At 45.1% G+C, this 27,257-nt stretch overlaps 1 protein-coding gene across 1 annotated transcript in view; it reads right to left on the bottom strand.

Moving 5' to 3' along the window:
* The window catches only part of LOC119119485 (inositol 1,4,5-trisphosphate receptor type 3-like), a 217,030-nt gene that overhangs the window by 148,132 nt on the left and 41,641 nt on the right, over positions 1–27,257 (bottom strand). The window contains exon 4 of the mRNA XM_037245907.1: positions 5,907–5,993. Coding sequence (XP_037101802.1) covers positions 5,907–5,993 — 87 coding nt within the window. The remainder of the gene's footprint in view (positions 1–5,906; positions 5,994–27,257) is intronic.

The raw sequence follows: 27,257 nt of genomic DNA, 5'->3' as shown, positions 1-27,257 counted from the left end.
TCCTCGCTTCAAACACTGGCATCTCCTGGATTACATCATTGTCCGCCAAGCTGACAGGAAGGAGGTGCGAGTCACCAGAGCCATGCGTGGAGCTGACTTCTGGACAGATCACAGTCTAATCAGAGCCAAACTCATCCTGGAACCCCGTCCTCCTCTCAGGAAAACACCACCCTACAGGCGGCTCAACTGTAATGCACTGAAGTCCACGCACTCAGTCAACCTGCTCAGGGAACAGATTGCTCTACAACTGTCTAAGATCCCTGAAACACCAACTGATGTCAACATCAGCGCTACCTGGAGCACCCTTCGCACTGCCATTCACCAGGCGGCAGTAGAATCCATAGGGTACACCAGACGGAGACACCAAGACTGGTTCGACAACAGTGCATCTAGTATCCACAACCTACTTCAGGCAAAACACAAGGCCCTTGCAGCTCACCTTTCCAACCCCCAATCCAGCTCGCTGAAAGCCAGCTACAACGACATCCGGGCTGAAACCCAGCGCACCCTCAGAGCCATGGAGAACGATTGGTGGGTCAAGAAAGCCAGCGAGATACAGCATCACGCGGATACTAACAACTCCCATGCTCTCTACGATGCCATCAAGTCTATCTATGGCCCACAGAGAAAGAACATAGCCCCGGTCAGATCAGCAGATGGTACCATCCTGTACAAGGACAAACAACAGATCCTTGACAGATGGGCTGAGCATTTCAACACCCTGCTGAACACCTCATACCCAACCCGCATGGACACACTTGCCGACGTCCCCTGCCTGCCACCCGTTATTGATCTGGACTCCCCCCCTGCTTCGCCGAGGTACGGAAAGCCATCGCCGGCCTGAAAAACAACAAGAGCCCGGGCCTTGATGGAATCCCGGCAGAAATTCTGAAGCATGGCGGATACCTCCTCAACCGCAGACTACACCAGCTGATCACCACCATCTGGTTATCTGAAGTCATCCCGCAAGATTGGAAGGATGCCAACATCATAACAATCTTTGATTGATTGATTGATTGATTGATATCTTTATTTCGAACATCCAAAACAAAAAAGAAAAACAAAAAAACAAAAACAAATAACACTCTAAAGTGCCACATAAATCCATACAAAACAAACAAAAAATAAACCAACAAATAGAAGTAAATACATTAAATTAATTAATTAATTAATAATAATAATACATAAGTAAATAAAAAAATAAAGAATGCTCGAAAAGGAGTAGGAGGAAGCATAGCTTTTTAGATTCCTACTCCTTTCTGACTTCATCCATTAAACCAATGATTCAACATACTATTCTGTAATTCTACAATATAACACAAGTAGACAAACTTGCACACTTATTGTTCTGTTTCATTTTTACTTGTGTGTAGCCCTTTGGCACTCTTAACCTTTGTACCCGCTAAACAACATATTTTTATACATTTTTTTAAACTGGTGGATATTTGGACTTTGCTTGAGTTCCTCACTTAGATTGTTCCATAGTTTGACCCCGGTTATAGTTATACAGAAACTTTTTAAGGTTGTTCTTATGTTTAAGATTTTGAAGTTGTGATTCCCTCTTAACTTATAACCTCCCTCCCGATGCCTAAATAAGTTTTGGATATTATCTGGTAGTTGTTTTGCTTTTGCCCTATACATGATGATTGCTGTTTGATAAGATACTATGTCAGTGAATTTCAATAGTTTGGATTGTATGAAAAGTGGATTTGTGTGTTCCAAGTAGTTGACTTTATGAATAGTCCTTATTGCTCTTTTCTGCTGAATGATAAGTGGCTGTAGTGAAGTTTTATAAGTATTCCCCCAAACCTCAGCACAGTAATGCAAATAGGGCAAGACTAGAGAACAATAAAGTGTACGAAGTGAATGATAATCCAGTAATTCTTTTGCTTTGTATATGACAGCCATGCTTCTTGAAATTTTAGACTTTATGTTTTTGATGTGTGGCTTCCAACTAAGCCTGTCATCCATTATAACCCCAAGAAATTTGTTTTCCTGCACCCTTTCAATTTCATTTCCATCTATTTCTATTCGTATCTTTATATTCGCTTTGCCAAATACCATAAACTTGGTCTTACTTACATTTAATGATAATTTGTTCCAGTCGAACCACATTTTTATTTTTTTCATTTCCTCATTCAGCATTGATTCCACTTGTTGGATGTCATCACCTGAACAAAAAATATTTGTGTCTAAATCTTTAAGCGCAAAGGTGACAAAGCAGACTGTGGGAACAGCAGAGGCATTTCCCTCTTATCAGTGGCCGGGAAGATGCTAGCACGGATCATGCTACTCCGCCTAGCATCCCATGTCAGTGAAAACATCCTGCCTGAATCCCAGTGCGGCTTCCGGCGTGAGCGAGGCACTGTTGACATGATTTTTGTTGCTAGACAGGTACAGAGAGAAATGCAGAGAACACTGCAAAGACCTGTACCTAGCTTTCATTGATCTGTCCAAGGCCTTTGACACAGTCAACCGGGAACTGTTTTGGGAAGTGCTGGGGAAGCTGGGGGTTCCACCCAAGTTCAGAAACCTCCTGCGTCAGTTCCACGGTGCAAGCCTGTGTGAGCGTTGGTGGCCAACGATCCACATTCTTCAGTGTGAATGTGGGGGTCAAGCAAGGGTGTGTTCTAGCACTAACCATCTTCAACATTTTCCTCTCTACCGTCACCCTCCTCTCTCATAAACTCCTTGACCCCTCCGATGGGGTACAGATATAGTACAGATTGGATGGCAACCTATTCAATATTCGGTGCCTCCAAGCCTTCACCAAAACCACCACCCAACACATCCTGGAGCTACAGGATGCAGATGACTGTGCTCTCCTCGCTCACTTACCACAGTCCCTACAGCGTGCGCTAAATGTGGTCGCCTCCTTGTACAGCGCCATTGGTCTTAACATTAATATCAAGAAAACACAGATAGTTGTGCAAGAGTCCACCCCCCAAACCTGCGCACCCACCTTCACCCTCGATGGTCATCCCCTTGCCATCGTCCCATACTTTACCTACCTAGGCAGTATTCATTCCCCCTCCTGCAACATCGACGACGACATTCAGGTCCGCATCGGCCTGGCCTCCGCTGCCTTGGGCAGGCTCAGCTCCAGGGTCTTCCAGAATAGGAGTCTTACTATCTCCACCAAAGCAGCTGTGTATAAGGCAGTATGTCTGTCTACACTGCTATATGGCTCGGAAACCTGGACACCCTACCAGAGGCACATACGAACCCTCGAGGCCTTCCACATCCGCTGCCTGCAAAGGATCCTGGGTGTGTCTTGGGAAGACAGGGTGCTCTATGTTGAGATCTTCGACCGGACCCACACTCAGCATTGCCCTGCTCCTTGCGCAGAAACATCTACGTTGGGTAGGTCATGTGATCCGTATGCCTACCCACCGCCTCCCTAGGCAGATCCTCTATGGCAGGGGTGGCCAACCGGTCAGCAACTAAGAGCCACATTTTTTTACTGTGTACCGCAAAGAGCCACATCAACCCCCCCACCACCCGAAGCGAACACGCAGCATTTGACGTCCCATTAACAACCCCCCCCCGGAGCGAAGCGAACGTAAAGGAGCCGCATGAAACACGGCAAAGAGCCGCATGCGGCTCGCGAGCCCGAACGTAAAGGAGCCGCATGAAACCCGGCATGCGAGCCGCGGGTTGGCCACTCCTGCTCTATGGCCAGCTTTTGGGTGGTCAGAGATCTGCAGGGGGCCAAAAAAAGCGCTACAAGGATCACCTCAAAACCCTCCTGAAGAAGTGTGACATTACACCTACAGCACTTGAGTCCCTGGCTGCTGTTCGCCACACCTGGAGTTCCACCTGCCACCAGGGTATTACTCACCTTCAGGAGCAGGCCACAGAGAGGAGGATACAACGCCGTGCACAGAGGCATCAGCGTGCTGCAGGGCCAATGCCCTCCAGTACCATATACCCCCGTCCCTCATGTGGCAAGACCTGCGGATCACGCATCGGCCTGCACAGCCACATGGCTATGCACCGCCGCAAAACACCCCAATAACTGTCCATAGTTTTAATCTGGAGCAACGTCATCATCGAAATCTATGGACTGCCCTAGTAGTAGTTAGTTAGTTAGTTAGTTAGTTAGTTCCTCCCGTTCCTATTGAAACATTGGGCGACGAGTTCTCCCCATTTGCTCCGGTCACTGGCCCCTTCTGGCTCCATGCCAGCTGACTCCCATCGCTCTCAGGTCTTCCTTGGCTGTTTGTCTCCACGTCTTCTTTGGCCACCCTCTCTTACTCTTTCCCCCTTCTGGCATCCAGTCCATTGCCACACTCGCCGGTCTCGCACTTGGCAGTCGGAGTGCGTGCCCAGCCATTCTCCTTCTCCTGTCCGGGACTATGTCGGACAGTGGAGCTACCCGTGCTCTTCTCATCACCTCTTTGTTGGTGATGTGGTCTCTCCATGAGATCCTCAAGATGTATCTGAGGCACGATCTGTGGAAGACATCCAGCTTGTTGGTGATGCTTGATGTCTTCATCCACAACTCGCAGGCATAGGTGACAGTAGGGATGACATGACAGACATCCAGCTTGTTGCTGATGCTTGATGTCTTCATCCACAGCTCGCAGGCATACTAGGTGACAGTCGGGATGACATGACAGAGGCGCAGCTTTGTGGACATACTGATAGATTTTGACGACCAGATATTCCTGAGGCGTTGGAACATTCCTGCGGCTTTGCCGATTCTGGTCTGCACCTTCTTCTCTACGTGTCACTTTTAAACAATTCCACCAGCCGTAGAAGATGCGGTGCTTCGTCTTCTACGTCAGAGGTCTCCAACCTTTTTTGCGCCACGGACCGGTTACGTGTCAGAAATATTTTCGCGGACCGGGCTTTATATAAATAAATAATATATTTATATAAATAAATAATACATTTATAATAAATATATAAATACGATGATATAAAATGATACGACTGGCATAAAAACAAGTGTAAACGACATGAAAATAAAACTCACCATTACGTTGCATTAGTGTTAGCACTGAGCTTGTTTCTCAGAAACGAGCCGGTCCATCTAGGCGTAATCGGAGACAATGACACCCGAAGTGATTAAGGTTTGTCTTTTAATGCAGGATGCTTGGTCTCCATGAGCCGAAGCAGTTTTGAAGGCTTCATTGCCTCGTTAGTTAGCCTGTCGCCACATATTATGCAGAGTGGGCTTAGCGCCTCAGAGTCACCTGTGGCGATAAATCCATATTTTAAGTAGGACTCCAGAAATGTTCTTTTAAATGCAGCTTTCCTTTTCTTAGAAGTCGTAGCCTCTTCTTCTTTCGACTCCTCATTGGACTTTTTTCCCTTTCCGAAGAAGCTTTCCAAACATCTCTGTTTCTTGCTCATTTTTGTGTGACATGCCACGTGACCGAGACGACCGTCTTGACCTGAATTAATTGATCGTCGATAAATTTTAATTTTTTATTTTCTTTCTGTGCGGCTTGGCGGACCGGTACCAAGTGACCCACGGATCGGTACCGGTCCACGGCCCGGGGGTTGGGGACCCCTGTTCTACGTCGCTAACGACAACACAGTTATCAACACAGGCCCAGAGCGGCCTCATGTGGTTTAGTGTGAGGATAAAATGTGAAAGTATGTAATAATGTGTTAATTTCACACATAAATCGCTCTAGATTATAAATCGCACACACTATCCGGGAAATACGATACTCCCCCCCCACACACACATGAATCTTTTGACAAATCATCCCACTGAGCAACCACCACACCCAGTGTGTGCACGTGGGTGCATTGAAACAAAGTCAATATTAAAAGAAGCATGTGTGTTAGTACATAACTACATGACTACACATGACAAGGAAGGGGTTAGTCTGTGCAAAAGGTTTGTTACCCAACACAAGACAGTTTTATGAAAGTGGCGTAAAAAGTACCTGTATGACGGTTCCATATTTCACCACGTCTCCATGAATCTTCTTGTTTTCCGTTTCGTTCTGCTTCTGCTCCAAGTTTGATGCATGCTACACCACACACAAACACACACATATGTCAATGTGTGACACCCATTCACCCATTTAATCACAGTTATTTTACTGGATTTTGACTGATTTTGCAAGGCCTACAGAATAGTGTTATAAGTAGCTATCTAAACATAGGAAGAGAGAAATATTAGAAGATTCTCTTTCAGCAGAAAAAAAGTTAGTTTCTATGTCTTTCCGTTCTTTAGCAATTAGCATTACAAAATAGTTTAATAAAAATAAAAATTTCTGAGTAGAAAATCCAAGAAAATTAATTTATTTAGTAAAATAATGCATTTAACGTATAATTTCAACTTTGAGACAGCCCAAACTACGTAATGCTTTCCTTCAACAAAACTACATAAACACTGCAAAAAGGACATCTGACAGGAGAATATTACCTGAAAATAAACTATCAAACTGAACTACAGTAATCCCTCGTTTATCGCGGATAATTGGTTCCAAAACCACCCCGCAATAAGTGAAATCCGCAAAGTAGGGTCACCCTCTCATCTGTACATTTTTGTGTTGTCAAGTGACATGGGAATACAGATGGTGCATAATTGAATATTGGATTTGGCCCGGTCAAATTGGTAAGCCTAAAACAGGTGGTAATTCCAAAATTTCACAAGGAGATGGTGCTAAAGCTTGACATAGGGGTAACCTGATGGGACACTAATAAATCAAAAAAATTAAATTGGTAGCAATGAGAAAGACGCAACATGTTTCGAATAACACATAGTAACACGCAACTTTGGATTGATTTATTTCATTTTGCTTTGCCACAACATGCTTTGAATCTTCTTGAGTATTTTAATCTGCTAACTAGGAGAACCCATTATCATGGTGGGTGGTGATAATGTGACATAATAACCACTGTAGAATTAAGATACAATTTATTTCATTTTGCTTTGCCATATTATGATTTGAAATTGCTTAAGTATTTTAATCTGCTAGAACCCATTATTATGGCTTATTAATTAATTAATTAGATCGTCCTCAGACGAGCTTCCATAGTTGAAGCTATACATTGCTATTAATGACTGTGGGGTGCAGCTCCTCACAGCATCCCCAATCCAACCCTGAAATGCTGAGTGTCAAACAGGGAGGCATCGGGTTCCATTTTATAGTCTTTTGGTATGACTTGGCCAGGTATCGAACCCACGACCTCCCAGTCTCTGGGCGGACTCTCATACCACAAGGCCACTGAGCTGGTTATTAAGATTAACTGTTTAGTTGGTTATTTTGAAAACATGTGCAATGTTTACTCAATACCTACCATTTATTCAGCACTAATGTTACACACACATATGAATAAATCGACAAGTTTAGTGAGGAGAGAGGGGCGTAATGCTATTTGATGGAGAATAGGCCTGAGAGAGGACCTATTGCTTGAACAAATGTCACACTGACCTAAGTTGGAGTTAATTTGCCGGATAGCCCATGCCATAACAAGCATTGGAATTCGGAAACAGGATAATAATAATAATAATAATACATTTTATTTATAAGGCGCCTTTCAAGGCACTCAAGGTCACCGTACAGACATAAAATAGCATAAGAATTGACCGGAGAGCAGCGGCAGCAAGTCGCACCAGCGTTCACTCACATCCGGTAGACACAATTACAACATAATATCAAGATAAAAAAAAAAGAAAAAACCTGACCTAATTCTACACTATGCACAAAAAAGCTGCGTTAGCTTAGCTCAGGCGCCGCGCGGCTAGTTGGCGTGGGCCATGCGCGTGTCGCCGCTGAGGAAGTTGAGCATGATCTGCACCAGCTCAGGCAGGTCGTAGTCATCCTTCCAGGCCCAGTCGCGTTTGGCGTTGGAGTCGTCAAAGTCCATCGGCCAGGAGTCGGCGATGGCCTGCCGGACGGGGTCCACATTGTACGAGACCTCCAGCTCGGGCACGTGCTTGCGCAGCTCCCGCACCAGCGCTTTGGGCGAGAAGCTCATGGTTGATGTTGTACGTGCGCATGCTAAGCGTGTCAGCCGGCGCCTCCAGCACCTCCCGTGGTGCGCAAGCAGTCGTCGATGTACATCATGGGAAGCCGCGTGTCGGGCCGCAGGAATCACTCAAACTTGCCCGTCATTAGCCAAGCTAGCCGGGTTGCATTGGCGAGGGCTCCTAGCAGGCAGCCAGCTGGTAGTGGAGGTTGTTGCTATTGCTTCTGCCCATGTGGCCTGTGTCTGATTGAACAAACCATGAAGCATCTCCGAGAAGATGCTGATCCTGCCGGAATAGGGGTCACGCTGCACAAGCAGGTGGTTGTCTTCATCTATTTCTAGAAATTGGCGTGGGAAGGCAGTTTGATTCAAACCGGTATAAATATGGGATTCGACAGATCACAGGGCTTCTTCTTGTCCGGAGAGACTGAGGTGCTGTCCGAGTGCACAGAACATCCTTTAGACGAAGATAGATTTTACGTTCTTTTTGAGATTAGACCAAAATCCGTTAAAATGAATTTCTAGCGTCTTCAAAATTGGACTTTGGTAAAAATCAAGCTTTGAAATAGAAGATAAATAGGACTAGCACAAGAAAGGGAACCCAAATTGGGACAGTGCTCCTCTTCTCCGCAAGCCATTTTTTTTTTTTTTTTAGATTGGATTTTTGGAATTAGCTGACCTGATCAATTACTCGTTCCATCAAATAGCATTTTCTACCTTCCAGCACGCCCACGACCCCCGTGGGGACAGAGCGGTACAGAAAATGGATGGATGGATGTCCCTTATTTTTCTTTTTTAACACTTTTAATCTTTACAATCGAGAGAACTTCGACAACAAATAATTCCAAGGCAATGAGCTTGGTGAGTGGAATTGTTATTATTTGTTGGGATTATCGAGATTTGTAATTATTTTTCTTCACATATGTTACATTTCTACTTTTTAACTATTTAATTTTGATTCATAATATTTTTTCTTATTTTAAATCTTTTGATCCAAATATAACTATTTAATCATTTCATTTTGATTTACAATAGTTCCCTGTTTTAATCCTTTTCAATCTAATTGTATTTTATAATCTTTCAGCTCATTGGCCTAGTGGTAGAGTGTCCGCCCTGAGACTGGAAGGTTTTGGGTTCAAACCCCGGCCGGGTCATACCAAAGAGTATAAAAATGGGACCCATTGCCTCCCTGCATGGCACTCAGCATTAAGGGTTGGAATTGGGGGGTTAGATCACCAAATGATTCCCGAGCGCGGCACCGCTGCTGCTCACTGCTCCCCTCGGGGATAGGTTAAATGCAGAGGACAAATGTCGCCACACCCAGATGTGTGTGTGACAATCATTGGGTCTTTACCTTTACCTTTGACTCCTGTACCACTGTAAGTGACATATGTACACGAACGTTGTCACGTAACATGGAGTGGGGGGGGGGAAACAAATGGTGCAAGAAGTGAGTATGGATTGCTCCCAGTAATAAATTGGCGGGGCTGAAATTCCAAATTTTAACAGCAGATGGTGCAAGATTAGGTGGGGAAATATTGAATGAATTGGCAAAGCTGAAATTCCAAAATTTTCCAAAAGATGGAGCCAAACCGGTGCAGGAGACCAAAGAGAAAAAGGGGTCGGATTATGGGTCACACATGGAAGCACAAATATATTTTTTATTTTTATTTTATTTTACTTGCTTGGCTAAAATATATTCTGTAACCGCTTAAAGCAATATTATCACAGAATTAGACTAAGCTGCCCACCCATATAAAAATAGGGGTGTGTTAAAAATTGTTGGAAAGGGGAAAACAAATGAGTTTTTCTTTTTCTTTTCTTTTTTATTTTATTTTCTTTGCTTGGCTGAAATATATTCTGTAACAGCATAAAGCAATATTATCACAGAATTAGACTAAGCTGCCCACCCATATAAAAATAGGGGTGTGTTAAAAATTGTTGAAAAGGGGAAAACAAATGAGTTTTTATTTTCTTTTATTTTTAGTTTATTTTCTTTGCTTGGCTGAAATATATTCTGTAACAGCATAAAGCAATATTATCACACAATTAAGAAAAGAGGCCCACCACGAGTGGTGTGTTAAGAAAATGTTTAAAAAATAAATTCAAGGGTTTTGAGTTCTAATTTAAATGGTTGAGTAAAAAGTGTAACTTTGAAATATTGGTTTTATGAAAGGAGAAGTGAGGAAAAGAGGAAATAAGGTGCTTGCCAGGGTTTCTACAGAATTTTGGTGGAAAGAGAGTGGGGCGGAAACAGCTGCTCAAACCGCAAGGTTATGAGCGTGGGAAACTGGACAGTATAGAGGCCAACGGAAACAGCTGCTCAAACCGCAAGGGTATGAGCGTGGGAAACTGGACAGTATAGAGGCCAATGGAAACAGCTGCTCAAACCGCAAGGGTATGAGCGTGGGAAACTGGACAGTATAGAGGCCAACGGAAACAGCTGCTCAAAGCGCAAGGGTATGAGCGTGGGAAACTGGACAGTATAGAGGCCAGCGGAAAAGGGTGGGGTCAGAGAAGTCTATAAAAAGGTCACCTTGGACATCTACGGGGCTCTCTCCCGGACTGCGTTCATACGTGAAGAAGCCCGTATGAGTTTCAAGACTTTTTCTACAGCCTTCAAGAGCCTTGTGTGAGACGCAAGATCGCTGGCCTGGATTAACTTGGATTTACTCAAAAGAATTGGACTGGACAACTTTGCGTGAGAAACTAGGTGAGGGGAGACTTTTTCTGTATGTCCGCAAGCGGAGGAGACAGTCATCGGGTAGTCTGTCCTCACGAGGCCTAACTAGTTTCCAAATTGGATTTTAGAAATAAAATCGAACTGATCACTCGACTTTATTTCCACCAAAAAAAAAATAACACCCAATTGGTAGCTACCTTTTCCCTCTTTTCTGATTTTTGTTTTGCAATCAAAAGTGCTCCGGGATTGAATGATTTTATTTGCAAGTGTATCAGTGAGTGGGATTGTTCAGTTTTTGGAGGATTGAGATTTGTAATTCTATTTCATGCTTCTTCAATAAATGTGTTTTATATACTCATTTAATTCGTGGTGCGCTAATTTGTATGCAATTAATTGTTTGAGGTTGGGTTGATAACTCAGTTTATAAATAGGAGATTATTATGGTATGCAAACATACCATAATAAATAAAAATAAGGAAGGTTTTCAAATTCGACTTTTCGGATTAGTGTTAAAGCTATAATTAGTAAATGTCCTTCGGGCACGAGCCCGTTCCTGTTTCTTCGGGCCGCGTCAGAGGCTACTTTGAATGATTTTGAGGGACTAATTTGCCTTCAAAATAAATTGCAAGATAATAATAATCCGATTAAATCATTTTAAATCGTATTAAGTAAAATATTATTTTGTTGGAAACAATCGAATTGGTGGAAGCACTCTCACGGTTAAGTGTTTAAGTATATCATGTTAGAATTAGTGATTTAATGCATTAAAGTCATTCTCAAACACTATCATTGCCATACTTCTGCAAATGGGACTTTCTTCCGAAAAAAGGGAAGTAGGCTCGTTACTTCCTCAAACCCAGTAGAGCGGGGCCATATCAAAAGTTATTTCGACAAAACTAGTGCTAGGGTGCGCTAGACAAACGAATCCCTGAGGCCTTAACAAAGGCACCTAAAAAATATCCGTAAAGTAATACCAGCATCAAACAACCGAAGGGAGCCATCATTACGGCGCGGTCATATCGACGACTTGCCTCGAATCGAGTTACTCGGCTCGCGCGTCGAATGGCTTTAGAGGGGTTGGCGTCGTATAGAAATTAGATTGATTCTAATAGAATTAATTTAACGCGGGTGGTCAGCTACGGACTAGTCCCTTCACTCCCGGCTTATTGAGCCCGTTACCGGGGAGCCGGTGCCACTTTAATAAAGTGCGCGTTTGACAACGTAAAACAGGAAGTGGTATCGCCTGAAAACGGCCTTCAAAATAAATCACCCTACCTCAAATCAAAGCACGGCTGAATAACATAAATAACATGGAGAATTCTTAACACATACTGTAAGTATGTTTTTAGAACAATTTTTATTATTATAATTTTTTATAACAAGGTACAAGTGTACATACTGTAAACATGTTTTTAGAACTCTTATTATTATAACAATTTTTCTATAACAAGGTACAACACTGTAAATATGTTTCTAGAACTCCAATTATTATAACGTTTTTTTTATAAAAAGGTACAAGTGTACGCATTGCAATTGTGCGGGCACTCCTTGCCTTCTGCTGGAGCACGTTTTGTGCCATAATTCCTCAATTTAGAAGTTTTATTCTGGCTTTTAAATTTTTTTTTAATTTGGGGAAAAAAATCTGCGATGAAGTGAAACCGCGATAAACGAACCGCAATGTACCAAGGGATTGTGACGTCATGATGGCGCCGCGGATGGCCGCCACGGTGAGTCGCTCTCTGGTACTTTGTCTTATTTTGTGTGTTTTCTGTGTCCTCTGCTGTCCATCCCGGATCACTTTTACCAGAGAAGCACTGTTAAACATCGGACAGTCTTCTCCTGGTATTTTCTCTCCTGTTCTCTTTGATCCAGACTGTTTGACGGAGATTTTAGCCGGAGCGGCGGTGCTATACAAGCTAGCACGTCAAAGACGACGTGGCAAACGCGCCGGAGCCCTCGCCGGAGCCCTCGTAAAGCTGAGGCGGAGCGGGTTACGTTCTGCCCTACCATCAATTCATCTGGCGAATGTCTGCTCCCTGGCGAACAAGATAGACAAACTGCTGCTCCTCACTTCAAGGAACACGGACTTCAACAGATCTGCCGCGCTGTGCTTTGTTGAAATGTGGCTTGACGGACGCACCCCCCACCACGCCGTGGAGCTAGCTGGGTTTCGGCTAATGCGTGCAGACCGCAGCGCAGAGCTTACCGGAAAATCCAAGGGAGGTGGTCTCTGTTTCTATATTAATGAACATTGGTGTACTGATGTCACGGTGTTGAAAGAGTCTTGCAGCCCTCTCCTAGAAACACTTTTCATAAACTGCCGGCCGTTCTATTCACCATGGGAGTTCTCCTCGATTGTCATGGCGGCTGTTTACATTCCACCACACACACGTGCGACTGAAGCAACACAGATGCTGGCTGACCAGGTGACAGGAATGGAGAAACTTCTACCAAATTCACTAATCATTGTTCTGGGTAATTTTAACAGGGCGAACCTCGCACACGAACTCCCCAAATACAGACAGCACAAAACGTGTCCCACCAGAGGGGCACAGACACTGGACCACTGCTACACCGTAATAAAGGATGCATACCACTCTGTGGCTCGTGCAGCTTTAGGACTCTCGGACCACTGTCTAGTTCATCTGATCCCAGCCTACAGGCAGAAATTAAAAACTTCTCAGCCTGTGGTGAGGACTGTGAGGAAGTGGACAGTGGAGTCAAGGCAGGACCTCCAAGCCTTTGACTGCACCGATTGGGGAATTTTTGAAGCTGCAACTTCAGACCTGCATGAACTCACTGACACTGTCACATCATACATCAGTTTGTGTGAGGATCTGTGTGTGCAGACTAAGACCTTCTGCACGTACAACAACGACAAACCTTGGTTTACACTGTCAAGTGGCATGGTGGTACAAGATGGTGTAAAATTAGGTATTGAATTTGGCCCAGGCACATTGGCTATCCCAAAACATGTAGTAGTTCCAAAATTTCACCAGGAGATGGTGTTAAAGCTTGACATAGGGGTGACCTGATGGAAATTAACAAATCTAATAAATTAAATTGTTAGCAATTGGGAGGACACGACCTGTTCAAACACGTAGCACAATTTTGGAATATGAGTTTGCTATGCCATAATTTTAAGATGTAACAGCTTGAGCAATATCAATATATGTGTTTAAGTTGGAGGAACCCATCATTATGTTAAGTACTATTATGTGTTGAGATTGATCTTTATTAGACAAGATATATGGGATTAATGTTGCAATGTTTTGTCCAACCTGTATTTAACATTGGTGTTCCATCCATACCTGAATGTATTAAGTTGAGAGGAGACATCAAGGGCTAATAGTGAAAGAACGAGCAAAACAGGAAACATCTGCATCCGGTGGCGGACTGTGGTCAGGTGCAGTGGTTGCTGCTTGAAGCAAGGTTGCCAAGACAACCAGTGGTGCAGGGATTCTGACCTTTCACCTACATATTCCAATGAGGTAATGCCAGAAGTCTATAAATATGTTGTCCGGACACAGAGCGGGCGCGCTTCTTCCTAGTCAGGGTGATGGCCGTGACGCTGCCCGGAGTAAAAGAACGAAGATGGATTTTTCATTCTTTTTGAGATTGAACCAAAATCTACTAAAATGAAATTCCAGAGTCTTCAAATTGGACTTTGTCAAATTTTAAGCTTCGAGGAAGGCAGAGGAGACAGCCGCGCCGGGCAGAAAGGGGAAGACGCCAATTTTACTTTTTTGGCTATGCTCCTCACGGCCAGACCTTTCCTCTTTTTTAAACAGAATTCGGATTTTGGAACAAAGGAGAGCCGATCACTCGACTTCTTCGACCAAATAGGACTTTAGACCTTTAGTCTCCTCTTTTGTTCTGAGTGGGTGAGTCTTGTTTTTTCGACTTGTAATTCTGTTTCTTGCTTATTCATTAAATCTCTTCTTAATCCTTAATTTGGTTATCGATTATTTCGTAGTAACTATGTTGAGCATGGTTTTATATGCAGTAATTACAACTTTAAAATGTCTTTATTTCCCTATCATAGTCATTCTTTAAATCCGTTCAATTATTTTTGAAGTGAAGACATCTTTAATCCTTAACCAGCTCAGTGGCCTAGTGGTAGAGTGTCCGCCCTGAGACTGGAAGGTTGTGGGTTCAAAACCCCGGCCGGGTCATACCAAAGACTATAAAAATGGGACCCATTGCCTCCCTGCTTGGCACTCAGCATTAAGGGTTGGAATTGGGGGGTTAGATCACCAACTGATTCCCGAGCGCGGCACCGCTGCTGCTCACTGCTCCCCTCTCCCCCAGGGGATGGATTAAAATCACACGGGGATGGGTTAAATGCAGAGGACAAATTTCACCACATCCAGGTGTGTGTGTGACGATCATTGGGACTTTAATCATTGGGACTTTAATTTTTTAACATCAGGAATTGTCAGATCTGGTTCGAAGTAGTTATCTTGAGCTCAGCTAGGGCGAGGGCGCTCTAGTAAATTAACGAATCCTTGAAGTCTTAACAAAGACATCTAAAAATATCCGTAACATAACAAAAGCATCAAACAACCGAAGGGAGCCATCATTATGGCGCGGTCATTCTGACGACTTGCCTCGAATTGAGTTACTCGGCACGCGCGTCGGTTGACTTGAGAGGGATTGGCGTCATAAAGAAGTTAGATTGATTCTGTTAGAATTAATTTAACTCGGGTGGTTAGATACGGACGAGTCCCTTCACCCCGGCTTGTCGAACCCTTTGATGGGAAGCCGGTGACACTTTGATAAAAAGTGCGCGTTTGACAACACCAAACCTCAGGAGGCTGCGCAAAGTCAAGCGAGGTCTACAGGAGTGGCGACCGGGACCTGTTCAAGCAGACCAGAAACACACTGAACCAAGAAGTCAGGAAAGCCAAGAGGTGTTACGGGGAGAGCCTGGAGAGACACCTCTCTGCCAATCCTGATCCCTCAACAGTGTGGAAAGGTCTGCAGAGCATCACGGGCTTCAAGAAAGTCCTGTGGAGATCCCAAGGCTTGCAAACCAGCTAAACAGGTTCTACTGCAGGTTTGATCGGTCCTCCCACACAACATGACCTCCTGCAGCACAATCCACATACTCACTTACCCCACAACCGCTCTGTCCACACCTCCATCCCCGTTGTCACCTACTCTCTCTCTTGCAGAGGCCGCTACCGCACTCCAGATCCGCGAGGAGGAAGTGCGGCAGATGTTCCGGAGACAAAAGATCAGGAAGGCACCGGGCCCAGACGGCGTGTCACCTTCTTGCTTGAGAGTCTGTGCTGAACAGCTGGCACCCACCTTTGCACGGATCTTCAACCATTCCCTGGAGCTATGTGAGGTGCCCTCGTGCTTCAAAAGCTCCACGATCGTACCGGTGGCCAAGAAGCCCGCCATCACAGGTTTGAATGACACCTGTCGCCCTGACATCTGTGGTCATGAAATCTTTTGAGAGGTTAGTGTTGAACAACCTGTCACGGGCCCCCTGCTTGACCCCCTCCAGTTTGCCTACCGGGCAAACAGGTCGGTGGACGATGCGGTCAACATGGGACTGCACTACTTCCCGCATCACCTGGACACCCCAGGAACGTACACCAGGATCCTGTTTGTGGACTTCAGCTCGGCGTTCAACACCATCGCTCCTGACATCCTCCAACAGAAGCTCATCCAGCTTGCGGTGCCTGCCTCCACCTGTCAGTGGATCACCAGCTTCCTGACCAACAGGAGACAGCGTGTGAGGCTGGGGAGCATCACATCTGACACCCGGACCACCAATACTGGCGCCCCTCAGGGGTGCGTCGTCTCCCCACTGCTCTTCTCTCTCTACACCAACGATTTCTCCTCAGGTGACTCTTCTGTGAAGCTCCTGAAGTATGCAGACAACACCACTCTCATCGGACTGATCCGGGACGGTGACGAGACTGCGTACAGACAGGAGGTGGAGCGGCTGGTCCACTGGTGCAGCCAAAACCACCTGGAGCTGAACCCGCTCAAGACCGTGGAGATGACAGTGGACTTAAGGCGAGACCCTTCACTTTCACCCCTCACTATCCGCAGTAATACTACTCTCTCCACAGTTCCTGGGAACCACAATCTCTCGGGACCTGAAATGGACCAGCCACATAGACTGTCCTGAAGAAGGCCCAGCAGAGGCTGTACTTCCTGAGACAGCTCAAGAAGTTCAACCTGCCGCAGGAGCTGCTGAAGACCTTCTATACTGCCATCATCCAGTCTATCCTCTGCACCTCCATCACTGTCTGGTTTGGATCGGCCTCCAAACAAGACAAGCACAGACTGTAATGGACAATCCGGACTGCAGAAAAGATAATTGGAATCAACCTCCCATCTATCCAAGACTTGTACCTGTCCAGGACCAGAAAACGTGCAAGTAACATCTCTACAGACCCTTCTCACCCAGGTTGCAGTCTGTTCGAACTACTCCCCTCCGGACGGCGTTATAGAGCTCTGTACGCCAAAACCAGCAGACGCAGAGACAGCTTCTTTCCCCAGGCTGTCGCTCTGATGAACTCACACCACTCTTAGAGTCTCAGAGTCATTGCTGTGCAATAACATCCTGCCCTCTACACCTTTTTTGAATTGTCTACATTATTTGTACTATGTGTCCTCTCTGCATCCATTGCAGCCTGGTCATCCTGGAAGAGGGATCCTCCCATCTGTGGTCTCTTCTCAAGGTTTCTCATTTCCCCGAATTGGAGTTTTGAGTTTTTCCTTGCCCTCCTGGGAGTTTAAGATCAGGGTATGTTTGAGAATATTTGTCATTTTTCACACATCCCGAGTGTTGTTAGTCACCTAAATGTTGAACAGAGGTTATGATGTACCAAAGTCAAATTCCTTGTTTGGCATGCTCAAACATGGCGTGTGCACTAGTGTAAATTAACGTACCTCCTCAGTCTTAACAAATACAGCTAAATATATCCGAGATTTAAGAAAAGCCCCAAATCAATGGAAAATAGCCACCAGGAGAAGGGGCGCGGTCATTCTGACGCTAATTCTCAACAGATTACTCAACACGCACGTCGCTTGACTTTAGAGGGATTGGCGTCCTGAAAAGATCCTGAAGCGAATCCTTCAGAATTGATTTCTTAGAGGCGGTTAGCACTCGGACGATTATTTACTGAATTCCGGCTGATTTAACTCTCGTCTCCTGATAAGAGCTGCATTATAGCAGCGGGGACAAAGGAGAGTTTGAACCCTTTAAACGGAAAGCCGGTCGCTTACGTTTGATAACTGCAGGATTTGACAATGTGTCAATAAATGTATATGGAACTACACTGCTCAAAAAAATTAAAGGAACAGTTTTTTATCAGGGTATGGCATGAATTCAATTAGACTTTTCTGATAAGGTTTTGGTCAGGTACGTGGCAGAGGGGGTTGTTAATCAGTTTCAGCTGCATTGGTGCTGATGGAATTAACAACAGTTGCACGAGAGGGACAATAACGAGATGGTCTCCAAAACAGGACTGGTTTTACAGGTGGAGGCCATTTCAAGTTCCTCCTCTTGATCTTTTTTAACAGTTTTTCCACAAGTGTTGGCTTTAGCTAAAGTCATTATCACGACTGGGAGCATGAGGCGATTTCTTAACCCTCCTGAAGTTGCGCAGATTGTCCAACTCCCCCAGGATGGCACATCCATGCGTGCTGTTGCAAGAAGATTTGATGTGTCTCCCAGGACAAGCTACAGAGCATGGAGGAGATTCCAGGAGACGGGCAGTTACTCTAGGAGAGCTGGACAGGGTCCTCATTCCATCAGCAGGACCGATATCTGCTGCTTTGTGCAAGGAGAAACAGGTTGAGCACTGCCCGAGCCCTACAGAATGACCTCCAGCAGGCTACCGATGTGAATGTCTCTGCCCAAACAGTCAGAAACAGACTTCACGAGGGTGGCCTCAGGGCACGACGTCCTTTGGGGTGTGCCCTGTGCTCATTGCTCAGCACCGTGGAGCTCGATTGGCATTTGCCATAGAACACCAGAATTGGCAAGTCCGCCACTGGCGCCCTGTGCTTTTCACAGATGAGAGGTTTACCTTGAGCAACCTGTGATAGACGTGAAAGGGTCTGGAGAAGCCAAGGAGAGCGCTATGCTGCCTGCAACATCATTCAGCATGACCGGTTCGGTGGTGGGTCAGTGATGGTCTGGCGAGCATTTCCATGGAGGGACGAACAGACCTCTGCAGGCTAGAGAACGGCAGTCTGACTGCCATTAGGTATTGGGATGAAATCCTTGCACCCATGGTCAGACCCTAAGCTGGTGCAGTAGGTCCTGGGTTCCTCCTGATCCACAACAATGTCCGGCCTATTGTGGCAAGAGTATGCAGACAGTATCTGGAGGATGACGGAATTGACACAATTTAATGGCCCCCACGATCACCTGATATAAACCCGATAGAACACCTCTGGGACATAATGTTTCGGTTCATCAGATGCTGCCATGTTGCTCCTCAGACTTTACAGGAGCTCACTGATGCCCTTAGACAGATCTGGGAGGACATCTCACAAGACACCATTCGTCGTCTCATGAGGAGCATGCCGCGACGTTGTCAAGCATGCATACAAGCTCGGGGGGGCCACACAAGATATTGAAAATAATTTTGAGTTGCAGATATTGAATTTAGGCAAAATGGACGAGCCTGCCATATCATTTTCTCACTTAGATTTTTGGGGTGTCTATATACTGAGCCCTCTGTAGGCTGAAAACTTTTATTTCCATCCAGCATCCTTTTGTTCCTGAAACATTAAACTGTCCATATCAGTATCGATATCCAACATTTTTTTTTCACCATTGAAATCTGATGTGCTTTCAAAGTGTTCCTTTAATTTTTTTGAGCAGTGTATTTAAGTGCATATTATTAGAACATTAAATAAATACAAAACATAAATAAACATACAAATAATACATCCATCCATCCATTTTCTGCACCGCTCAGTCCCCACGGGGGTCGCGGGTGTGCTGGAGCCTATCCCAGCGTCATCGGGCAGTAGGCGGGGGACACCCTGAACCGGTTGCCAGCCAATCGCAGGGCACACAGAGACGAACAACCATTCGCACTCGCACTCGCACTCACACTCACACCTAGGGACAATTTGGAGTGCTCAATCAGCCTACCAAGCATGTTTTTTGGGACGTGGGAGGAAACCGGAGTGTCCGGAGAAAACCCACGCGGGCCCGGGGAGAACGTGCAAACTCCACACAGGGAGGGCCGGAGGTGGAATCGAACCCGCACCCTCCTAACTGTGAGGCGGACGTGCTACCCAGTGCGCCACCGAGCCACCCAAATAATACATTAATAGTATAAATAACATACAGAAAATATTGTATAAATATTGAAAATATAAATATTATACGTGTGTGTGCACGTCTGTGCGTGTGTGTGTGTGTGTGTGTGTGTGTGTGTGTGTGCGTGTGTCTGTAACATATGTAGATGTGACGTTCTGTTGTTAACCTTGGTTAAACAGGGCCCTCTAGTGGTCACAAGTTACCACATACATTACATTTTGTAGATGTATATGTAGATGTAGCTAAAGTATACATACTGTAAATATGATTTTAGGACTCTTATTATTCTAACAACTTTTTATAAACAAGGTACAATACTGTAAATATATTTTCAGAAGTCTTTTATTAGAACAACTTCTTTTATAACAAAGTACAACACTGCAAATAGGTTTTTAGAATTTTTAATATAACAACTTTTTTTTTGACTGGAAGAAATCCGCGATGCAGTGAAGCTGCGATAAACGAACCGCGAAATAGCGAGGGATCACTGTACATACATAAGCGAGTGACGGTACTTTGTATGAGTGTGTGTGTGTGCGTGTTTCCCCTCATATATCATAAAAAATCTTAGCCAGATGGAGAAGCGGCGGTGGTGGCGTACACATTAGGGGCTCACTCGGGGGCACCAGATTCTTTCATCACCATTAATAGTGGACAACTATTGAATCAAGTTACATCCGCATGATTAAACTGATTCAGTAATTGACTCAACTGGTATGAAGTGACACTTCACAGTTGGTAACTGCCACTAAGGGAAGAATTCCACTTCAACGTCTTGCTCTTGGCCCTTTTTTATGGCTGCTATCCATTAACGTTGGTTCTTGTTTTAGTTGTCTGTATAGTGCTCGTCACTTCTTTTGTCCCGTTTGTTGCCGTTTTGTTTCGTTTTCAGTAACATGTTTTTTATTCTGCCAAAGCAGCTTTGTTTACGTTTGACGTCAAGGTACAGAGCTCTATACTGTTGGACATCCAATGAAACATGATCTTGGCAAATGTGAGCCTTCTGCTATCACACGAGCCTGGTCATCATTGAGAAGCTGTGTCAGACTCTACGGCACACTATGACGGAAAAAATGGACAGTACTTAAAATTTAGGGTAGGCGGGGGCTATGCTTTAAAAAAGTGATCCTCAACCCCTGGGCCGTGGATCGGTACCGGTCCGTGGATCATTTGGTACCAGGCCGCACAAGAAAATATAAATAACTTGTATTATTTCCGTAATATTTATCTTAGTCTGAATGGTCTTTTATTTTGAAAAATTAACCGGATTATCTCCTACACCTCGATGATTTGAAAATAACATAACATTCCTCGTGATGATGTTGGTGCGATGTTATGAGTACGCTGAGTACAGTTGCATAGGAGGACACAGTAGATTCACATTTATTATTATATTATACCATTGTTTTTATGCCAGTCGTACCATTTTATTTTGTTGTATTTATGAACCACACCTTAAAGGCCAGTCCGTGAAAATATTGTCTGACATTAATCTGGTCCTTGGTGCTAAAACGGTTGGGGACCGCTACTTTAAAAGACCTAAACCGCATACACATCAAAGAAGACTTCGATTTCCAGATGATTGTTCGACCTCTTCTTTCGACTAACGACCGTGCAGTTAGTAGAGAAATAAATAAAATCATCAAAATTTAAAATCAGCCCCAAAGGCTCATGTATTAACTTAATTTCCAAAGGCAAATATGAAGGACATTTTTGCTATAATTATAGGTAGTTGTAAACATAAAATGCAGTTTCAGTTGTCGCTTTTCCAAAAGCATTTTTGGTTTTATTTTGTTAATGAAAGTGTTGTTTTTTTCATGTTTAGTTTCAGTTATTTTGGTAGTTTCCATTGATTAAAATAACTGATGAGTGCACACAGGCACTGGAAGCATGCCACAGTGCTGCCACAGGGCAGCTGTGGCTACTCACGTAGTTAACCGCCAGCAGAGTGTGAATACGTGAATAAATGACATGTATAATAATAATATCCATTGTGAGCGTTTCAAATGTCCAGTTAACCAGAAAAGCTCCACATCAGTCTGATGCATTATCATAATTGTTATTATTGGGATTCCCTTGGAATAGCTGGACCAAGTGGCTGGAGAAAGAAAGTCTGGTAAAATTGCTGCCCCTGGATCTGACCCCGGATCGAAGGAAGGAAGGAAGGAAGGAAGGAAGGAAGGAAGGAAGGAAGGAAGGAAGGAAGGAAGGAAGGAAGGAAGGAAGGAAGGACAGATTTAAATCACATTATTTTCATCGTGAGGAGTGGAGAATGTAAAGATTATTCAAGGGTTCCATGAATTTCCAGTGTACACTAGCCATGTGAGATGTGTGTTACAGGAGTTCGAGGGTATGTGATATTCTTTTACAGTTGTGTGAACAGCGATTTTTGGTAACCTTAACTGGGGAAAAAACAAGTCTTCAGAGGAAGGACCCATCTAAAACACAGAAAGCTACAGTCATTAGGGGCCTGTCTCTCCGCTGAAGTCGGATGCTAACGATGATAACATGGTCAGATGGAAATCATCACTGGGGTGTAGTCGATATTAACAGAGTCTGTCAAGACTGAAGTGTGATTCCTCGCTCTACAATATCAGACACCATACACGTCACACCTCATTCTTACTGTTTCTTCAGATTTGATTGAAGCGTTGGTATTCCAAATGATCTGAAATCACCGTTGTGGGACACTATGAAATTGCCAAACGTAATACGCACTGACTGACTTTTTTTTTTTTTTAAACCCTGCATGAGATGCCCTGTTTTGTAATGATCACTTGATGTACAGCCAAGTGCAGAGCGACCAGACTTTATTGTGAAAGGGGAAGGAAATGATGGAGGGCTGAAGCAGTGGACAAACGAGGCTGTACTCGTCGGGCGTGGGTGGCCGGATGGCGAGCCAAGGGAAGGAGCACTCGACTGGGCTTCTCGTGAGCGTGGACGGGCTGCTGACAGGAGGCTTCTGAATTGGATGACTGCTGCCGCAAAAGTAGGACAGGACTGACAGATCAAGAACCGAATCACAGGGAAACGGGGAGTCAAGCTTTCTAGGACCGATGCTTACAAGGACATGACGAGACAAGCTGACAACGGGCGTTGCGCTGGCCGCGCTAATATAGCGCTCCTGATGAGCCAGTGCCAGGTGACAGTGGTTACGGTGATTGGAGGTCGTGGCCAAGCGGCTGGTGGCGCCTACTCATGACAGAACCCCCCCCACACACACACACAAGGGACGGCCCCCGACGTCCCCAGGAGGCACCAACCCCCCCCTCCCCAACCCACCGGAACAGGCGGCCGGGAGGGATCAATACTCTGTCGATGCGTCCAACTCCTCGGCGGACGACGCAGCGACAGGTGCGGGAGGCGAAGTCGTCGAGCCCGGGGAATGGTGCTGCACGGGACCCTCCCTCTCGGCCGAGGACCGGGCTGGTCTGGATGCCGGCGGTGAAACTCCGTGATGAGTGAAGGGTCGAGGATCCAGCGGCTCGGCACCCAGGAGCGGTGCGCGTCGTAGCAACCCTCCCAGTCCACGAGATACTGGAACCCACGGCCGCGTCGCAGCAGGGAACGGACGGTGTAGACCGGTTCTCCCTCGACGAGACCAGGGGACTCTCAAAGACGGGCTTCACACGAGAGACGTGGAACGTGGGATGGACTCTCATGGAACCAGGGAGGCGCAGGCGGACGTGCTGATCACCTTGCGTATTGGGAACGGACCAACGAAGCGGGGAGCCAGCTTGCGGGATCCTGAGCATAACGGTAAGTCCCGCGTCGAGAGCCACATTCGCTGTCCTACGCTATACACTGGAGCCGGCATCCGGTGCTTTTTTCGCCTGGCGAGTGTAGCCTGCAACTGAACAGATGAGAGAGACCCGGGCTCTTGCCCAGACCCGGTGACAGCGGCGAACACAGCCCAGGGCGGACGGGCACTCAGCACTACGCTCCTGGTGGGCGAACAGGGGCGGTTGATATCCAAAGACGCAGTAGAAGGGCGAAAGTCCCATGGCTGAACTGGGAAGGGCATTATGAGCATATTCCACCCAGGGAAGCTGTTTGGCCCACCCGCGCTGATCCCCAGCAGCCATGCATCGGAGAGACTTACTGTTAGGATAATTTAAGTGAAGCCCTGGCCTGCCAGACCTGGAGGCCTCGTCTTTACATGTTTATGACTTTCCTTTCATCTAGGTTTTTCCTTTTTAGTGACAGGGATGTCTTTTGATCCCTGTCAGCCATATGTCTCCTTCCTGTCCTTATGTTATCTGTGTGTTTTTGTTCCTGTAGGAGGCCTTCACTAACAATGAGCCGAGCTTATTTGCATAGGCGAAATGTTCTTATTTGGTTCAGAGGAACTTCATTCCTTTTATCTAACTGTAGGTTTGGTTCATAGATTGTTGTTGGTCAGAACTGTTTTCTTTGTTAAGTGTTATATACAGTTTGAAGTAGTTGCATACAAGTTATCCCATATTTACTCAATGTTCGTTTAAGGAACTGCATACCAGTTACCTTACATTTTACTTAATGTGTGTTGAAGTGCTTAGGACAAGTTACTTATTATTATTGTGTGTTACTTTACCAAGTAGATAAAGTTAGCCAAGGTTTAGTTGCATTGTTCCACAGGAAAGCGGCAATTCAAGTTATCTGATCCCACTCGAGGACAAATCAGCCAACCATGAGAAGAACAGTTGGTTGATGAAGAAGGACAAAGTCTGCGGGGGTCACGGGCCGACAATGAAGTGCTAATTCACACCACACTACATTCCTTAGCTGATAAGCGTTGCTACAGACACTATCTCCCCTCCCTTTAGTGTAGCAACGCCTTTGTAACCAGGGCAACCAAAACATTAAATAGAGGAGCACGTGAAGTGAGAACTCAGAATTGATGGAGATTGTAACTGAGTTTGCTCTCTATCGTTCTCCTCGCGAGTAAACCTGTTCTGGTTCTTTCCTCCTCTTCCTTCCAACGTGTGGTTTAATGTCTGATTGGATTTAGACCTGACACTTACCCAGCTCCTGGTTCAGGCGTTTCGCTTGCCCGTTGGATTGCAGGTGAAACCCCGAGGAGAGGCTGGCTGCGGCGCCGAGGAGACAGAATTCCGCCCAGAAAGCAGAGGCGAATTGTGGGCCTCGGTCCGACACGATTTCCTGTGGGAGACCGTGGTGACGAAAAATCGTCCGCAGCATAATAGACGCCATTTTCTTCGCTGACGGGAGCTTAGGCAGGGGAATGAAATGGGCCATCTTGCTAAAGCGGTCCACAACCGTAAGAACCGCCGTGTTCCCCTCCGAGGGCGGAAGACCCATGACAAAGTCAATCGACAAGTGGGACCGGGGACGCCGGGGAACGGGCAAAGGTTGGAGTAATCCGGCCGGAGGACAATTAGACGCCTTGCAGCGGTTACAGATGGGGCAGGCCCGAACGCTATCGCGGACGTCCTCTCTCCAGCTCGACCACAAATTGTCTCTCGGGCTCAGGCACTCGAAGGATAGGGGCGGTCGTAAAACACCCCTTCAGCTCAACGAATGCATGCTCCGCTGGTTTCGTCCATTTGTACGGAGAGGCGGGGCTGGTGAGAGCAACCACTGTGCTATATCCGCGAATGAAGCGACGATTCCTACAGGAACACTTGAATCTTGATTGAGCCTTTGTTGACCTTTTGTTGATCTCACGTAGAGTTGCTATTGGACTCTTAATTGATAATATTATTATATTGACTTATTTGACTCTCATTTTGAAGTACTATAGACTTTTATTTTGAAGTGCATTAGAGCTAAGATGGCCGCCGGTCACCTTTAACCTTACGAGTAACACCTGTAGAATATGGGCAGTAGAATTGTTTGAAGGAGGCGATCGCTGATGGTATAGGGCAGGGTTCGGCAACTCAAAATGTTCGAAGAGCCATATTGGCCCAAAAAAAACAAAAAACATACCTGTCTGGAGCCGCAAAAATCTAAAAGCCTTTTATAATGCAACATAGACTGTCAATACATAAGTTGTATGCCTACTATTAAAATAATTTAAAGGAAAATAGTGGTATCAATTTGATCATTTCTTCTTGCGGCCCATTAGAGTTCACGTACCTGCATAGCAGAGCTGTCTGTTCGATATCGGTCACGTCACACGACTCATCCATCACAGGCCATTGAGAAAGCTGGAGCTGAATTGATATCCTTGATCTGCTGATCGGTGATATTGTTTGTGCGGACAGGCATGTGTTTAATTTTCTGAATGATCTCGGTTTTGTTTTTGAAGTTCGAAAATAGGCACTCTGATATTTTAATGAATTAATCCTTCATGAATTCGCCATCGGTGAATGGTTTTCCGCGCTTTATTGTCTCCCGGGCTGCAACAAAACGTGCATTGGTAGTAGAGTTTGGAGATGCAATCCACTTGTTGAAACAGTTTTTTCGGTCCTCAGATTTCTCCACCAGCACTGCAATTGCACCTTTCCTTTCAGTTGCAACTGGGTGATCGGCAGCAAATTTAGCACGCTTTAGCTGAAAATGTCGCTCCAAATTTCTCTTTTTGTTATTTGACAACTTCTCATTGATAATCAAACATGCAGGCAATGCTTCAGCATTGGCAATGAAAGCAAAAAGTTCAAAATTGCATTCTTTCTTAAAGCCTCTGTTCTCATCAGCAATGTTTCTCTTTTTGTCTTTTGAATCCACGGCCCATCCCTCACACACCTGTTTGTTTACAACTCACCTGTGCTGTGTTGCAGGCTATGACGCAATTTTGCTATTTGGCGTCATTCTTAAATTCTGTATTTTTAATATATTTACAACTACATACATTTTTAAAGCATAAGAATTCTTGTGTCATGATAACCATCTAAAAAACATATTTAAAAAAACAACAACAACAAAAAACTTATTTTTCCATTTTCACGCATCTTTGCAAAAACTCCAGGGAGCCGCGAGGGGCGTGCTAAAGAGCCGCGGGTTGCCGAACCCTGGTATAGGGGCACACTCGCCTGTCTTGTGTGCCGGCACGGTGAGGTTGATTCCCGAAAAAAACGGTATTCATACTGTAAATATGATTTTAGGACCCTTATTTTTATAACAACTTTTTATAACAAGGTACAATATTGTAAATATGTTTTCAGAAGTCTTTTTTATAACAAATTATTTTATAACAAAGTGCAACACTGCAAATATGTTTTTAGAACTCTTATAACAACTTTTTTTTTGGGCTGGAAAAAATCCGCGATGCAGTGAAGCCGCGATAAACGAACCACGAAGTAGCGAGGGATCACTGTACACCAATAGGTGGGACTTTCTCTCTACAGTTGTACTCCAAAGAGTAGCCAGATATCTTGAAGTGAG

Source organism: Syngnathus acus, chromosome 2 (assembly GCF_901709675.1).
Source record: "Syngnathus acus chromosome 2, fSynAcu1.2, whole genome shotgun sequence".
NCBI lineage: Eukaryota > Metazoa > Chordata > Actinopteri > Syngnathiformes > Syngnathidae > Syngnathus > Syngnathus acus.
Note: the sequence above shows the minus strand (reverse complement) of the source record. Positions and strands in the feature narration are given on the sequence as shown.